The sequence below is a fragment of the Choloepus didactylus genome, chromosome 17, assembly GCF_015220235.1.
Source record: "Choloepus didactylus isolate mChoDid1 chromosome 17, mChoDid1.pri, whole genome shotgun sequence".
Classification (NCBI taxonomy): Eukaryota; Metazoa; Chordata; class Mammalia; order Pilosa; family Megalonychidae; genus Choloepus; species Choloepus didactylus.
The window spans coordinates 55,816,231-55,833,808 of record NC_051323.1 but is presented as its reverse complement, the minus strand read 5'-3'; the positions used below and the strand labels follow the sequence as shown (position 1 = coordinate 55,833,808).

General features: G+C 38.7%; 2 protein-coding genes across 12 annotated transcripts in view; one reads left to right on the top strand and one right to left on the bottom strand.

The window, feature by feature from the left end:
- CRIM1 (cysteine rich transmembrane BMP regulator 1) overlaps window positions 1-7,772 on the top strand; it is a 222,569-nt gene extending 214,797 nt beyond the window's left edge. For all 5 annotated transcript variants that reach the window (XM_037807087.1, XM_037807086.1, XM_037807085.1 and 2 more), the window contains one exon: window positions 5,246-7,772. In XM_037807087.1, coding sequence (XP_037663015.1) covers window positions 5,246-5,422 — 177 coding nt within the window. In that variant the 3' untranslated portion in view covers window positions 5,423-7,772. The remainder of the gene's footprint in view (window positions 1-5,245) is intronic.
- FEZ2 (fasciculation and elongation protein zeta 2) overlaps window positions 1,873-17,578 on the bottom strand; it is a 50,424-nt gene continuing 34,718 nt past the window's right edge. For 3 of the 7 annotated variants that reach the window (XM_037807097.1, XM_037807090.1, XM_037807096.1), the window contains 4 exons: window positions 16,215-16,290; window positions 12,919-12,984; window positions 7,926-9,860; window positions 1,873-6,326 (listed from right to left, as the gene is read on the bottom strand). In XM_037807097.1, coding sequence (XP_037663025.1) covers window positions 16,265-16,290 — 26 coding nt within the window. In that variant the 3' untranslated portion in view covers window positions 1,873-6,326; window positions 7,926-9,860; window positions 12,919-12,984; window positions 16,215-16,264. The remainder of the gene's footprint in view (window positions 6,327-7,925; window positions 9,861-12,918; window positions 12,985-16,214; window positions 16,291-17,578) is intronic. The other 4 variants (XM_037807092.1, XM_037807093.1, XM_037807095.1 and 1 more) reach the window with 4 other exon arrangements.

Here is a 17,578-nt window from a genome sequence, read left to right as displayed (position 1 = left end):
GAGAAACTCTGTACAACTTAAGCATTAATTCCCCATCCCCTATACCCACCCTGACCCCTGGTAACCTATATTCTAGTTCCTGACTGTATGGATTTGTTTATTCTAATTATTTCGTATCAGTGAGATCATACAGTATTAGTCCTTTTGTGTCTGGCTTACTTCACTCAACATGTCTTCAGGATTCATCCATGTTGTCACGTGTATCAGAACTTCATTCCTTTTTGCAGCTGAATAACATTCCATTGTTTGTATATACATTTTGTTTATCCATTCATCAATTGATGGACACATGGGTTGCTTTCACCTTTTGGCAATTGGGAATAATGTCACTGGGAACACAGGCATGCAAATATCTGATCAGGTCCCTGCTTTCAGTTCTTTTGGGCATGTACCTGGAAGTGGGACTGCTGGGTCATATGTTAATTCTACACTTTCTGAGGAACTGCCAGACTGCTTCACAGTGACATTTTACATTCCTACCAGCAATGAATGAGTGTTCCTGTTTCTCCATATCCTCTCCAACACTTGCAATTTTCCATTTTTTTAATAGTAGCCATTCTAGTGGGTGTGAAATGATATCTCATTGTGGTTTCAATTTGCATTTCACTTCCCTAATAGCTAATGATGTTGAGCATCTTCTCATGTGCTTTTGAGCCATTTGCCCATTTTTAGAATGGGTTTTCCATCTTTTTATTGTTGAATTACAAGATTTCTTAATGTGCTTTAGATATTAAGCCCTTATCAGATATGTGGTTTCCAAATATGTTCTCCTGTTGAATTGGTTGTCTTTTTTACTTTTGTGATAAAGTCCTTGTAGGCACAAAAGTTTTTAATTTTGATGAGGTCCCATTTATCTATTTTTTTCTTTTGTTGCTTATGTTTTGGGTTTAAGTCTTAAGAAATCATTGCCTAACACAAGGTCCTGAAGATGCTTCTCTGTTTCCTTCTAGTTTTATAGTTCTCTTCCTTATATTTAAGTCTTTGATCCATTTTGAGTTCATTTTTGTATATGGTCCACCTTCATTCTTTTGTATATGAAGATAGTTTTCCTAGTAATATTTGTCGGAGGCTTTTCTTTCCCCATTGAGTGGTCTTGGTACCCCTGTCAAAAATCAGTTGACCATAGATGTGAGGGTCTGTTTCTCAATTCTGTTCCATTGGTCTATATGTCTGTTCTTGTGCTAGTGCCATGCTCTTTTGCTGACTGTGGCTTTGTAATAAGTTTTATGATTGGGAAGTGTAAGTCCTCCAACTTTGTTCTTTTTTAAAGATGGCTTTGGCAATTTAGGACCCCTTACCCTTCCATTTAAATTTGATGATTATCTTATCCATTTCTGCAAAGAAGGCTGTTGGAATTTTTACTCAAATTGCATTGAATCTGTAATTGCTTTAGGTAGAATTAGCATCTTAACAAGATTTAGTCTTCCAGTCCATGAGCATGGAATATTCTTCCATTTATTTAGGTCATCTTTTCTTTCTTTTAGCACTGTCTTGTAGTTTTCTGCGTACAAGGTCTATAGACTCTTTAAATTTATTCCTAGGTATTTGATTCTTTTAGTTGCTATTGAAGTTTTTTCTTGTTGCTATTATGGAATTTTTTTCTTAATTTATTCTCCTGCTTGTTCAGTAATAGTGTACAGAAACACAACTGATTTTTGCCTGTTGATCTCATACCCGCCACTTTGCTGAATTCATTTATTCTAATAGCTTCATTGTGCATTTGTCAGGATTTTCTGCATATAGGATCAGGTCATCTGCAAATAGGGAAAGTTTTTTTTACTTCTTTCTTTCCAATTCAGATGCCTTTTCTTTCTTTCTCTTGCCTAATTGTTCAGGCTAGAACTTCCTGTACACTGTTGAATAACAGTGGTGATAGTGGGCATTCTTGTCTGGTTCCTGATCTTAGAGGGAAAGCTTTCAGTCTTTCACCGTTGAGTATGATGTTAGCTGTGGGTTTTTCCTATATCCCCTTTGACATGTTGAGGAAGTTTCCGTCTTTATCGGGAAGGGATACTGCATTTTCTGTATCAGTTGACATGACCATATGGTTTTTGCCCTTTGTTCTGTTAATGTGGTTTATTTATTTTTAACCACCCTTGCATATCTGGAATATATCCCACTTGATCAGGGTGTATAATTCCTTTCATGTGCTGTTGTATTCAGCTTGCTAGTATTTAGTTGAGGATTTCTGCATGTATATTCATAAAGGATATTGGTCTGTAAGTTTTCTTTTCTTGTGGTATCTTTATCTGGCTTTGGTATGAGGGTGATGTTAGCCTTATAGAAGGATTTAGGGAGTGTTCCCACCTCTTCAATTTTGGAAGGTTCACTGGGCTTCTTGACTGTGCATATTCATGTCTTTGTTAAATTTGGGAAGTTTTCTGCTATTACTTCTTTGACTGTTTCTTCCTCTCTTTCTTCTCCTTCTGGGACTCCCATAATGTATATATTGGTACGCTTAATTGTGTCCCACAGGTCTCTTGGGCTCTGTTAGTTCTTTTTTATTATCTTTTTGCCCCTCAGCCTGAAACATTTCAGTTGTCTATTTTTTGAGTTCACCAGTTATTTCTTCTGCCACCTCCAGTCTGCTGTTGAAACCATCTAGGGAATTTTTCATTTTACTTACTGTGTTCTGCAACTCCAGTATTTCTCTGGAGAGATTCCTGTATTGTTCATTCATTGTTTTCTTCATATCCTTTAGTTCATTCTCCATGTTTTTTTTTTTAATCTCCTTAAGCATATTGAGGATCATTTTTGAAAAAACCTCCATCAGGTAAGTCCAAAATCTGGTCCTCTTCATTGACGGTTTCTAGATTTTTATTTTGTTCCTTTGGATAGGCTATAATTTCCTGTTTCTTTGTCATGTAATCTTTTGTTATTTTGACTCTGGGAATTATGTAGTCCCTGGGCTGTCCCTTAAGTTTAATCTAGCTATTGCTATGACAGAAGTTCTCTTGAATGCCAGGAGCTAATCAAAACAAACCAAGCCAGAAACACCTTTCACTGGCTTTGCAACTTGGCCCTTCATTGGCTGATGGTCTGCTTCAGAGCTTAGCCTTCCTGTCAAGATGGTCAGCCCAGGGCAACTGGGAAGAACAGGGTCCTCTCTGTCTTACCTGAGCCTGCCTGAATCTGGAAGCCCGATTCTTTTCCTGGGCTTGTGCTTGCTCGAGGCCTTGGGAATTCCCTGTGTACAGTTTACTGGAGTTTGAGTGAAAGGGTCCTCTGCTCCCTTTGAAACAGAACTCCTCCCCTCTCCTGGGAGCTGAGTGACCTGATATAGGTAGTCGTGCTCCAGGCTGCTTCAGCTTTGTCATACTGTGCAAGTGGCTTCTGTACCCTCAGGACAAACTCTGGGAGGGTGAGCCTGAGACAACTTCCGAGGCTCAGTTTCTCAGACTTCCTCCTGATAGATTGGCGCTGACATACATGCACCCCAATGTGCACATCGGGGCCACTCGGCTCCCTCTGGAATAGTGCCAAGGACCTACAAGAGTGCAAGCTGTGTGTGGAGGGCTTGGGGGGTGGAGAGGGCCAGCAAGGGCTCCAGAAGCTTCTTCTTTGGCTTTTGAAGCTGAGTTTTCTTAATTCAACATTTGCCCAGTTAATGCAGCCCTTTTAACTGTTTTCCAAAGTTTTGAGGAACAGTACTACCATCTTTAAGATTCCTCTTCAGCCTTTGGCCAAGAGGGTTTGGAACACTGGTTGCCCTCAGAGCCATTCCCCCAGAGATCTGAAGTAGCTGATCAAAAGTAGGGCTGTGGGATCAGATCACACTCTGGGAATTTGGAAGACTAGTTGTGTCCCACCCTGGCACCAGGAAGCTGCACCAGGAGCTCAAGCCTCAGTGCCCACTGCTGCCTGCCATGAGGCAGGGGGAGCACTGCAGGAGGGTGGAACCCACCAGTCCTTGTCACAGTTGACCAGCTTCTTCCTCCTGCTCCTACCTGGATACTCCGGAGCTTCAGTGTGGTTAAGTCAGACAGTTTCTGCTAGTTTCTGCTTGTTTTGTTGGAGAGGCTGATTCCTGGAGCTTCTGCTTGCATCTTCCCACAGTCTTTCCTTCTGGATAGGTTTTCCTATCAGTAAAATCTTTACATGGCTCTTCATAGCCTCAGATATACATTAGGCTTAGTACTTTGCCCAGGACTGGACCAGTCACTGGGTGAATTATCCAGAATCTTGACCTTTCACAGATCCAGTGGATTTACTTTAAAGTCTTCAAATGAACAAATACTTCTGGATTGATTCCTATATCATTGTTAATATTAGAAATTAAAACTTGATCACCTGGTATTCCTCAATCATCTGTCAATTTAGAATTGAGAGAGAAAAGAAATCACAAGAGAAGGGGAATGATACTTAGGCGAGGGCACAAGAGCTAGAAGATAATGTGTACATACAGAAGTTCAAAGGCAAGCAGAAATAAAGCAAAAATTGAAATAAAACAGTACTAGACAAGGTAGAGGCAGGTTTCATATTGAGGGAGAAAGAATACGTTATTTGTTAAAGATCACAAATACAAAGAGCCTGTATTTTAAGATCTATATTGATTGAGGAAAGGAAGTCATAACTCCTTCCAACCTTCATTCTACCCTTTGCATGTGTAAATGCATCCTGAGGAGTGGGAAACAACCTTAATAATTATTTAATCCAGTTCACCATCTAGTGTAATCCTTCTGTGTAAAATTCCTGCCAGGTGGTTTTCCTGCCTCTGCAGCAAACTGTTTTCTTTCAACAAATCTGCATTGGGCCCAGGCTCCATGCTGGATATATGCAGGGTCAGAACAGAGCTGAGCAAGATGTGGTCCCCACTGGCCTAAACTGAGAGAAGTGTGTGATGACTGACAGGCTTGCCCAACCTGTGACACTGTTACAGGGCCTGAGTGATTTCTAGAAGTCACCCCATTATTTTAAAATCTGCCTACCTGATAATTTCCTCTCATTCTTCACCTCTCTTAAGCACAAAGATTTGAAAATAGTTATGTCACTTTCTGAATCATTTTTTCATTCTTTCACCTATTCCCTGTTTGACATGGTTTACTTTAAATGCAATTTGCCAGTATTCTTCCTAGTACAGTTGGTGCTAGAATAGAATGTAGTGTTTCTCATAGTCCAGCCACAGGGGTGTTGTGTAGCCATTACCTCATTTAAATTAGGTACTAAAATTTATTAAAATTAGCTTCTGTTAATTTTGGATAAGTAAAGCAGCTAATTCTTTGTGGTTCTTCTTCCCATTAAATAGCCTTCTTCCTTAAATAATCAGCTGGTATCTGTGGACTGCAAGAAAGGAACTAGAGTCCAGGTGGACAGTTCCCAGAGAATGCCAAGAATTGCTGAACCAGATGCAAGATTCAGTGGCTTCTACAGCATGCAAAAACAGAACCATCTACAGGCAGACAATTTCTACCAAACAGTGTGAAGAAAGCCAGTTTGGATGAGGTTTTAAAAGACAGAAGACAACTGCATCTGCTCTTAAAAGTAAACTAGAATTTGTGCACTTGCTTAGTGGATTGTATTGGATTGTGACTTGATGTACAACGCTAAGAACTCACTGGGATGGGCTCTGTCTACAGCAGTGTGCAGAACAGGCATTCCCACTTTTCCTCAAGATAACTGACCAAGTGTTTTCTTAGAACCAAAGTTTTTAAAAGTTGCTCAGATATATTTGCTTGTAATATAGCTGTAGAGGTATTTGGGGGTGGGAACAGTGAGTTTGGTTGGGCAAATGGGTGGGAGGGTGTTGTTGGGAAGACAAATTGGTCAGCTTGGCTCGGGGAGAAATCCGGTAGAATAAAAGCAGTTCAATGGCCCAGCAGCCAGAGGGTATTTTTTCCTGTTGCTCTGAAGACTGCACTGGTTGCTGCAAAGCTCAGTCCTGAGTGAGCAGGAAACGAAAAGGCCTCTTGGTCCAGCTGCTGTAGCCACCTTAGAACCATCAGACGGGCACTTCAGAATCTTTTAATAGCCATCCCAGGTCTAAAGCCACAAGTTAATTTTCTGTACAGTCATAACTGCAGTAGGCAGTGAGGAAGTAAGGGAAAGGCAATAGCAAAATTTCTCTAAAGCGGGTTATTAGGGATATATACAGTTATACTTCCTGCTGCTTTTGTTTTCTTCCAAGCCAATCAGCCGGTTACTAGCAGAGTCAGCAAATGAACAAGATCTAAGTCAATTCTTGATGTGAGCACTGGAGCTTTTCTTACAGCGGTGTGGCACGAAGGAGGGTGAAGGACACCAGGAGTTTCCAGGGGCTATACTTCATTGTTTGTTGTTGCTTTGTTCTGTTATATTGTTGGTTGTTCATAGTTTTGTTGACGCTCTAGCTTAAAAAGAAAATTTTTTTTAAAAGACTGGGGATTTTTTTTTTCCTTATTATATACTGATTCTACAAAATAGAAACTACTTCATTTTAATTGTATATTATTCAAGCACCTTTGTTGAAGCTCAAAAAAAATTATGCCTCTTTAAATTTTAGCAATTATAGGACTATTTATGTAACTATCTTATGCTTCAAAAAAACAAAAGTATTTGTATGTGTCTATATATATACATATATATATTTATACACATACGATCTATGTTTTCCTGTTGAATGTATTTTTATGAGATTTTAACCAGAACAAAGACAGATAAACAGGCATTCCGTATCAATGCTTTTGATCACTTATAAATTCTTGAACACAAAAATCACATTCTACCTGCAGTTTAATAGGAAAGAGAGGTGTGCGAATGGGTGTGTAAATATGTATACACATTCACCCACAACTAAGAGTGTGTGCATGCACACATCAGGCAGTCAGCAGCACACCTGCTGTGGCAAAGGTATTCCTTTATTAAAATCATCTTTCTCATTTGGATTTGCTTTCGGTTAGTTTTCAGTTCACTCACTGGCCACAGACATTGATGGCAGTTTATCTGCATCACTAATCAGCTCCTGGATTTTTTTTTTTTTTTTTTTTTTTCAAACAACTGTTTGAAACAACTACTGGAATATTGTCCACAATAAGCTGGAAGTCTGTTGTAGATTGCCTCAAATATAACTCTGACTGTATACTATAGTGTTAACTTTTCAAACAGCTCTTAGCACTTTTATACTAATTACCCATTTGTGCATTGACTTTTCTTTTAAAAATGCTTGTTGTAAAAGACACAGATACCCAGTATGCTTAATGTGAAAAGAAAATGTGTTCTGTTTTGTAAAGGAACTTTCAAGTATTGTTGTAAATACTTGGACAGAGGTTGCTGAACTTTAAAAAAAAGTTAATTTATTATTATAATGACCTAATTTATTAATCTGAAGATTAACCATTTTTTTTTGTCTTAGAATATCAAAAAAAGAAAAAGAAAAAGGTGTTCTAGCTGTTTGCATCAAAGGAAAAAAGATTTATTATCAAGGGGCAATATTTTTATCTATTTCCAAAAAAAAAAGAAAAATTTTGTTAATGATATGATATAACCAAAATAGATTTACATCAGCCTGATTAGTATAAAATTTTGTTGACAGTTAATCCATTCCTGGCATAAAAAGAGTCTTTATCAGAAAAGATTGTAAATGCTTGCTTTTTGTTTTTCAATCATGGCCATATAATGAAAATACTAACAGGATACAGGACAAGGTGTAAATTTTTTTATTATTATTTTAAAGATATGATTTATCCTGAGTGCTGTATCTATTACTCTTTTACTTTGATTCCTGTTGTGCTCTTGTAAAAGAAAAATATAATTTCCTGAAAAATAAAATAGATATATGGCACTTGGAGTGCACTGTAGTTCTACAGTGTTTTGTTTTCTTCAAAAACCAAAGCTATAAGGGGATTACTTGCAATCTGGTTCTTGGCAGCAAATAAACATTTTGAATCTGTCATACAGTGTAACTGTCAAAGAGATGCCATATCTGGGGTGATTAGAAAGGTAAATGGTACCTGTCTTAAGGCTGTCAGTCTGATGAGCCTCCAGTGGCACAGGAACCCTCATCTTCGCTCAGAAAGCAGGTCTTTCTCCAAGTGTCACCTGCCATCAGTCACAAGTCAGAAGGGTGCACCTCATTAAATTAGTGTCAGAACTAATTCCTCATGCACAGGAGAGGGGTTTCGGTGGGAAAACCCAGCAGTTTCCTGCTGAAGAAGAAAGAGTTTCCCAAGCCATCTGACATAGAGGGGAACCTAATCACAAGGGGACTCTGATTGGACAGGGGAAGATATGTGTATTTCATACACCTAAGGAGCATCAAATTAAGAATGAGCTATAAACAGACCACTGTTGAATCACTTTAAAAATTATCTTGTTACTATATTGTATGTCCTCCAAAGCTGCAATTCTTTAGATACAAGGCAAAATTGTTACAAATACAGATCAAATTAGTTTATATTATTGCATAAGTAAGCATATTCATCAATTCAAGGGAAAGGGGAAAATAACTTCCACCTTTTCTCTGGCAAAGAAGACATTAATAAAAAAAGGAAACCATCTCAAGTTCTCCATATCACTAGATTCCAGATGAAATGCTAAGCTGGTGTTCGGCTTCAAGGCGAGCTACCAGCCTCTGCAGTCACTGTGTCCAGTTACTGAGTGGAGTGAGCAATAGGAACCTCTGTGTGCACACAGATGTTGACGTGGAGTTTTAAAAGCCCCTTGAGAGCAGGTCCCATACCTACTCTTTCTACACTCTTCTGTTACATAAGGGAGGGGGGCTGCCAGAGCTGTTTGGAATTTCTCGCAGCCCCAGAAAATGAACAGGACTTCTATCATTCCACAGCAGCTTGGCACAGTCTGGAAAAGTCTTCTACCCGCTCCTTGGCTCCACGGGGCATTTCGGGGTTTCACCAGCTAACAGACTGCAGTGATGGATTCTGCATAGACTAGTAAGGGAAAGTACCACAATGAAAGAAATTTCATTAGAAAAATTACAGTATAAACTCAAGGCTTTCAAGCATATATTACTTTTTTTTTTTTACATTTATTAAATGACACTGACTTGATTGGAACCAGTGAGGTATACATGGGTAGCTGTTTCTAGAATTAGTACCTTAGGAAAATACTCAGGCATGGATAAAATGTAGCACAATAATGATAGGAAATGGACAATGCTGCAGATACAGTTTCTTCAGCACCTTGAAGGATACAAACTCCTTTTAAAGTACGCTTCTTCACGGACAGGAGAAAACATTTCAACATCTAAAGTTAAACAATCCGAAATTCTGAAAGTGAATAGCAACTTAATGGTTAAAATTTGAATAATGGTGACAATCGGAGGCTAACAGTCAGTCATCTCCAGCAGTTTTTCAATGTTCACTTAAGTATTAAGCTCAAGTAATGCATATTGTGGTTTCACTTCAAGAACAGCCCAAGGTTGTCAAGCTCAGTCTCTGCACAATACTGATGGGTAACACTTAAACTGACAATTCTCTTTTAAAATTAGGGTTAGTTCTTGCCACCACTGAAGAATAGCTATAGTAAAATCAGTGCTTCAATCTTGCTCTTCAGTGCACTTGAGATCTACAAAGCTATATAAACTCAAATAAGTATAATGTCAGTTAAAGAAAAATCTAACTGTACACACACAATTAGTATTACGCCCCTTATTCTACTAAGAGAAAAGTTCATAATTGTCGAGAGTTAAAATCAATCATTAGAATTCAAAATAGTGCTGTATTTCTCTTGGTTCTACTATACAATGAATTAGTGTAGTTGTGATATTTTAATACTGAACCACAAACCCAAGTTCAAGTGTGCTGCATTTCCAATAACCAGAAAGTAATGGTAGCCAGCTTTCAGAATAATGCTGTAGGAAATCTAGCTGTAGTCCACGGAAGATAAACCTGCTCCTGAAGTGATGCAGTGCTATGTAGGACACAGAACTAGAGGAAGAAAAAAAAGGTCTCAATAGAAATGTCTATTTTGTATGCACTTATACAAAATGTACATGTATTTTATATACATTTGTATAAAAACATCAAGTAATGACAATTAAAATATTAATGCGCAGATCTAAAGTAGCAATTTTGAAGATTTTAAAAGGCAACAACCAACAATGAAAAGTTCTCTCAAAATACATTTTAGAATTTCCCAGAAATGAGGTATCAAAGAAGCCATGTCTCTTAGGGAGGGCACCGCTTAGAAGGCTGTCACATCAGCCCTCTGCCACGAGACCTGTAACACAGCAAACTGGCTCCCTGGCAAAGGCACAGAAGAGTACAAGTTTGTGCATACAACTTGATTCCCACCCAACATCGGCACGGAGGCAGCCCCACCTACCCCACTCGCCTCTGGTCCTGCCCAGGCGCGGGTGGCAGCAGGCTCCCATGGGAAAGAGCAGCGTGATTCACCCCTGGGGTGGCATCCTGTCTTTCTCGGCCAATAAGGCCACCTTCCTACCTTCTTTCGCTTCTCACCTTTGTGTTAAAACCAAGACCTATATTTGGGCAGCTGGACCACACCTACTGGCATCAACAACAAAGACTATGTGCAACCAGCAGGGGAGGAGAGCGCTTCCCCGTGTAGCCCCCACCCGGTGAAGGGTTCTATTCTGGTCCCTACGGAGGAGGGACAGGGAAATGGCTGTGAATATCCAGGATGGGTGGAAAAGAGCATCTTAAATTATCCCATGTCAGCATCGTTCCCCACACACTTGAATACCTCTGTGCAGGACACTTCCTTATGTTCTCAGACTAGAGTCACTGCCATAGTCTGAATCCTGGCTGCTTTCCCACCCAGACCTCAAAATACAAAGCCAGGACAAAACCACAACCCAGGCACCCAAACGGCTCATCAGAAGCAGGCACTGTAAAGGCAGAACTGGGCTCGCAGACAACAGCCAGCGGCCAGAGCCTGAGGAACAAGAATTAGATGGGGGCTGCTTCCCCAAGGCATGCAGTTTAGGGTCACAATAACAGCCCCAAGTTTTCAGAGTAAAGAATTAAAACTCACTGCCCCCATGTAAATCTCCCTGGCATTGTGGGACATGACTCCTGGGGATGAGCCTGGACCCAGCAGCATGAGATTGAGAAAGTCATCTGACCAAAAGGGGGAAGAGAAACGAAACAAAGTTCCAGTGGCTGAGAGATCTCAAATGGAGTCGAGAAGTCATCCTGGAGGTTATTCTTATGTGCTATATAGAGATCCCTTTTTAGTTTTTAGTGTATTGGAATAGCTAGAAGGAAATAGCTGCAACGGTTGAACTGCAACCCAGTAGCCTTGATTCTTGAAGACACATGTATAACTATGTAGCTTACACGGTGTGACCATATTATTGTGAAAACCTTCTGGCTCCCACTCCCTTCATCCAATGTATGGAAAGATGAGTAGAAAAATAGGGACAAAAAAGTAAATGAATAATAGGGAAGGATGGGGGGGTGGGATGTTTTGGGTGTTCTTTTTTACTTAAATTTTTATTTTTTTTTTTCAGTAATGAAAAGGTTCAAAAATTAATTGTGATGAATGCACAACTATATAATAATACTGTGAACAACTGATTGTACACTCTGGATGACTGTAGGGTATATGAATATATTGCAATGAAATTGAATTAAAAAAGAAAAAAAAAAAAAAAAAACATCGCCCCCAGAGAACCCTGTTCTCAGAGTCATAAAATTCTTGCATGCAGTCAAATGACAGAAATGGCTAGAGAAGGCTTCCAGACATCCACAAGGTTTGTGGCAGTGCTCTAGGGGCCCTTGATGATTAAACATTAAGATGTGTTCTTTACGTTCATCTCATTCCTGTTTCACATCTAGAAGAACAAGATTCAGAACAGTCCAGCTTTCCTATTAATGCTAGCACAACACAAAAGCAAAGATGTCATAGTTAAAAAAAAAAAAATTTAATAGGGAACAAAAGCCCAACAGAAAAATACAGTTTATTATAAAATGATATCAATTCAGACATTACTACTTCCATGTCAACCTACTGTGGCTGGTACACAATTTCACATCCATACCAAGTCCCTTATAAGTGATCCTTATGAATTATTCACTTTGAGCCCCCTCTATACTATACTGAGGTTCTCTCCTTTATAAAGTTATAGAAGAAAATTCCCATCTGAGACACCTAATGTCTAAGAAATTCCAACCTTCTTTATGCTCAGCTAACAACCTTGATGGAGAAGAGCGAGAACCCAAAGAAGAAAAATCTTACCAGAAGAGGAATGCTCTCAAAATTTGATCAAACACTACAAGGTGCATTTTCATTTTGTTTTGTTTTAAAAATCTATTGCCTGAATAACTGCTAATTAAAAAAAAAATTATTGAAAAGTATTAGTTTCACCTATAATTTTCTCAGTCCCTTCTCTATCACCCAATTTCTACTCTTTCCTGATCTCATCAATTTCTTAAACAATCTTCTGCCTCCTCTCTGTTCCCGTCCTGTGTGATCTTGCCCCCAAGACTTATGGCTCGTTCTTCACGGTCCTGGGTTTATGAAAAGTCCATTCTTTTTCCCTACCCTCCGTCCCCCATCCCTTAACACCAGTCCTTCCCCCTCAGTTTCCCCTTTGGAATGTTAACTGATTTAAAGGTCCCCTCCTTCATCTTTTCTTCACAGATAACCCACCCTTCCCCATAGTGACAGAGACTACCTTTCTCAAATCCTCCCAATGGTGACACCTGATATTCACAAAAGTATGGCAATAGCTTATTAATTTTCCTCCACTGCCTTCCTCAATGTTTATAATTTAGCTGTGGAAATTACTTCCAACTTGGGACCTCAAATAAAGCTTAAATTTTATATAACCATAATTTATAATGTTGGGAGAATAAGTAAGCCATGTGTCTATCATCACCCTCTACACCAATAACTGAATAGAAGCCTGATAAAAGCTATGCACTTACAAGTTACTTTTTTAATCTAATAGCAAGATGATACATTTAATGACTAATCAGAACTTCCCAACCATTGCAAATACACCACTGTAAAACTCACCCTTCAGTATATAATCAGTTAACAAGCTCGGAACTTTCTCACTATCCTCCTTCATGGCACGGAGAACTGCAAAATAAGAAAAGGAGAAAGACAACAATTTAAAACTCAGATCAAAAATATTATTTCAATCACTGTAGCTTTACTCTTAACTCTACCCTAAAGGGATAGTTAGCCATACTCTCAAAAGCCTTTCTTATTAAAATGCTTCCTCGGTGGGAATTTTTAAAGACAAAAAATTTCCATGAAGCAGCACCCAGCACCTGCCAGCCTATCTACTCCTCGTACACTACGGCAGAAGCTGGGTGAATTCACCTCATCCTCAAGGGAATCTTTGGCGATTGTATCTTCTTAAGGACCAAATTGTGAAAAAACAGCCAATTAGTACAGTGGTTAAAAAAAAAAAAAAATTTAAACCATCCAAGTAGAAATAAACCTATAAATACCACACTTCAACAGTGACTGCCAACTCAAACTTTCTCCAGAGCATCCTGGGGAAAATGCCTAACTATTCTTCCCCACGCAGAATGCTAAGGGCACACAGAGTAACTGTCAAGTCAGCCTTATGGGTGTAAACCCTGCTTCCACCACTTCCTAGCTGTGTAACTTTGAGCCCATTACTTAACCACTCTGTGCGCCAAGTCCCTCCACTGTAAAATAAGAATAATTAGAGCTGCCTTTAGGGTTTGTCATAAGGATTAAGTTACAAACAGGTAAAAGTACGGAGACCAATGCCTGGCACCCAGTATTTGCTATGGAAGCATGGGCTGTAATTATTAACACTACCAGTATTATAATAATTTTGTTACTATTGTGACTGCACCAGGGATCCCCCTCCAATAGCTTTTACGAGGAAGTCTACATATCCATTGACACCATCATTGTCTCCACAGGGCTTTTCCATTAGTTAACATCTAAAGGTGACAGAAGCAAAGTTTCGGGTTCTCCCCCAAGTTTTCATGAGCCAGCCATTTTTTATTTTCAAAGTGAAAGTCATCCTTCCATGTACTGTCTTCACCTTCCTGTCATCATTGATGTATTAATACGGATGTTCATGCACACGCCATACACACATTCACACACCCAAAAATGCCCACAGTGTCCAACCTGAGTCACACTTTATGAAGACGTCATCTAAGAACCAGCCTCGTGACATTTTCATGTTGGAATTATGTCATAGGTTTGACCAAACAAGCGTCTGTCCTTGATCTGAGAAGCTGAGGCCCCTCAGGCATTCCTGACTTCTGAGCAATATTTAGAGTCCCTTCTTAGAGGACTACTATGTTCGGTATTTCTGTTTTAGATTTGGGTTTAGTTTTAGTTTTTTTTAAGTTCTATATAAAAATCACACACCCAAAAAAACCCAGCATCATTAAAAGTACAGTGGACTAGGAATTAACAGACATAGCTGTGTAATTAACCATACCACTGTGTGGTCTTGGGCACTTACAACTTCAGGAGCTCTTCCTGAAAATTAGAGGGCTGGCCACCCAGTTAATCTCTTGATTCTTTGTTTTAGACTGGCTGACATCACTTGATTTATTATATCTAAATATAAAATGCTTTTAAAGTATTATTCACCAAAGGAAAGAATAAAAGCTTCAGATTAGCAAGCAGATAGCTAGTAAATAAGACATGAGCTTCTTCCCTTGTACATCCACCCCAGTCGATGCCTCCACATCCTTAATTCCCAAAATAGATCATCAATATCCATCTATCTGATTCTCTTTGATTTGACTCCCTTCTAATCAGCACTTATCACGATATTTTCAATTAGAAAGAAACTAACAGATCAGCCAATTCAAGGGCAAGGAAAACAAGGGTGATTGATTATGTGATTTACCCAAAAATCACACATTTCTTTATCCTCATTTTTCACTGTGAAAAGAGAGGATAAGTAACTTCCAAGAGTTTCTCTGTAAATAACAGGGAAAGAATCAGAATTAAGGGCTCATTTATGGCTATCATAGGACAGGCTCAATATAATGTATATTAAAATCTAACAAATTATTTTAAAACGCAAGCTCCTTGAGGGTAGAGTTGGTTTTCCTGGCTTTGCTCACTAAAGTATCTCAAGGGCCCAGAACAAGGCCTGGCACAGAATATGCCTTCAAGAAATATTTGCTGAAATGAATGAATGTTCTTAGAACATTATCATCAATATACATTCTATCTATAATTACTATCTTGGGTTCTACATTCATAAGGAGAGTGTTTTAGGCCACTCTTACCCTAAACCTTTCCTATTCAGTTATTGTCAGTCATATTTAAATAAGATCCCTAAATCATCTAATTTATTACTAAATGGATATGTTCTTAAACACACAAGAAGGGATAGAGAATCAAGTTATATTTTTTCCCAAAAACTTAGTTTGTGAATATTTCAAAGGTAAGAAAAACAAAAAATACAAGTTGAGTATAACGTTAGTGTTGTTTTTGATGTCATAGCCATTCATGGTTTCATTCTCGTAAGAATAAAGAATGCCATCTCTGCTGGTTTGAATGTATTATGTCCCCCAAAACACCATTATCTCTGATGTATTCTTGTGTGGGCAGATGTATCAGTATTGATTAGATTGTAATTCTTTGATTGAGTGTTTCCATGGAGATGCGACCCACCTGTGGGTGATGACTCTGACTGGATAGTTTCCATGGAGGTGTGGCCCCACCCATTCAGCATGGGCCTTGATTAGTTTACTGGAGCACTATAAGCTCAGACAGAAGGAGCGAGCTTGCTACAGCTAAGCGGGACACTTCGAAAAATGCACAGGAGCTGAGAGAGGAGCTTCAGCTTACAAAGACATTTTGGAAACAGCCTTTGAAAGCAGATTTTTGCTCCAGAGAAGCTAAAAGACGACAGAAGCCCCAAGAGCAACTAAGAGTGACATTTTTGAGGAGCTGAAGCCTAGGGAGGCACATCCTGGGCAAAAGCTATTTTGAAAATCAGAACTCCAGAGCAGACGCCAGCCATGTGCCTTCGCAGCTAACGGAGGTTTTCTGGACGCCACTGGCCATCCTCCAGTGAAGGTACCCAATTGTTAATGCTTTACCTTGGACACTTTATGGCCCTTAAGACTGTAAACGTGTAACCAAATAAAACCCTTTATAAAAGCCAATCTATTTTTGGTATTTTGCTTAACAGCAGCATTACCAAACTAGAACAGCATCCATCATTTACTATCCTAAATAGACAAAACAAAACAAAAAAAACGGTAACAACAAAAATCAGTCAACTAAAATCAGGTATTTAAGTATCAGCAAAATAAACAAGGTAACAGTTTAATTTTATCTTTGCTCACTTTTTGTTAATATCTGAAGATCTTCAACAGATGGCGGTCCATTTTTCTTCTCATAAGGAATGACTGTAGTCAAGTACTGCCAAGTTAAAAAAAAAAAACAAAAAACAATGCATCACAAATCTGAACTATTTTATCTGCAAAATATTTGATGCAGTTATTTAGCAGGTCTATTTTATAACATGAAACAACATGAGCTACTTTGGCAATGAAAACACAGGTACAGGAATAAAGATGTCTTAATATCTCAGCTGGAGCTCATCTTCTTGACCACATCTACCCTGCTTCATACAAATCCACGTCAATATAAATCTCCACTTATTCTTTTCTATTTCAGTTATTGAAAATTTCACAAAACTAGATCTGAAGATGATTTACTCAATTTGTTCATTTTTAAAGTGAAGCCTTGTCTAACATTTTCCTAGCTTACTTTTCAACACGTTTTAAATCGTCAAACTAAATACACAGTTGTAAGAGTTCTCCACAACAAAACAATTTCCAACAGCTGGATAGTTCTCTTAGACCATTTTTATTCCAATTGAACAAAATGATCACATAAATAACTTGACAACTTTAAAAACACCTACTAGCTTCTCCCAGAAATGAACAAAGACATACTTCTCCAAATAATTTTAGGGATGTATTATTATTATTTTGTAGTATTGTATAAGTACTTTAAAATGTTTAAAGGTATTAAATAAAAAAATGAAAGGAGAGAATGGTCTAGAGGGGAAATGAACAATGAAAGTAGAAGTTTGAAATTGAGGCAAACTACCTAATTCACCCATTGTGAGGCCTCACAGTATCAGTTATGATTATATCCTATAAAAGTGTAACTTAAAAACTGCCAAGATTCTCTTATTCTGACCAACCCACCAAAAAATTATAGTTTAGAGTAGTTTGCTTACACTCATCTAGAGATCTATTGGATCTGACTTAGAATCTCTTCAGCTCCACCCATTATTTAGCTCCAAGCCCTAAATCTCAGCTCTATTCCTAATCCGCCTTGAGTGATCTTATCCTACCCATAATTGAAAAATAATATAAAAAAAGTCACTTAACAATAACTAGATTGCTAGGTCCAGAAAAAAAGTAGAAGTGAACTGTTCAATCACTAAGAAACTTAGCTTTATAGCATCCTTTTGTGCAGGCTTCTTCAAGGAGATTCCCAATTATGCATTTAAATATGTTTCTTTATACAGAACACAAGCCAGAAATATGCCCTCCTGGGGCTTCAAAATGACCCATGAGCCTGGCAACTCTGAGAAGCAGCAAGACGCTATCCTGGCATGCACACCACTGGCTACACTTTCAGGCCCTCTGCCCCCACTCCTGTGTGTTCCATCACACTGGACGTTATCCTGCTA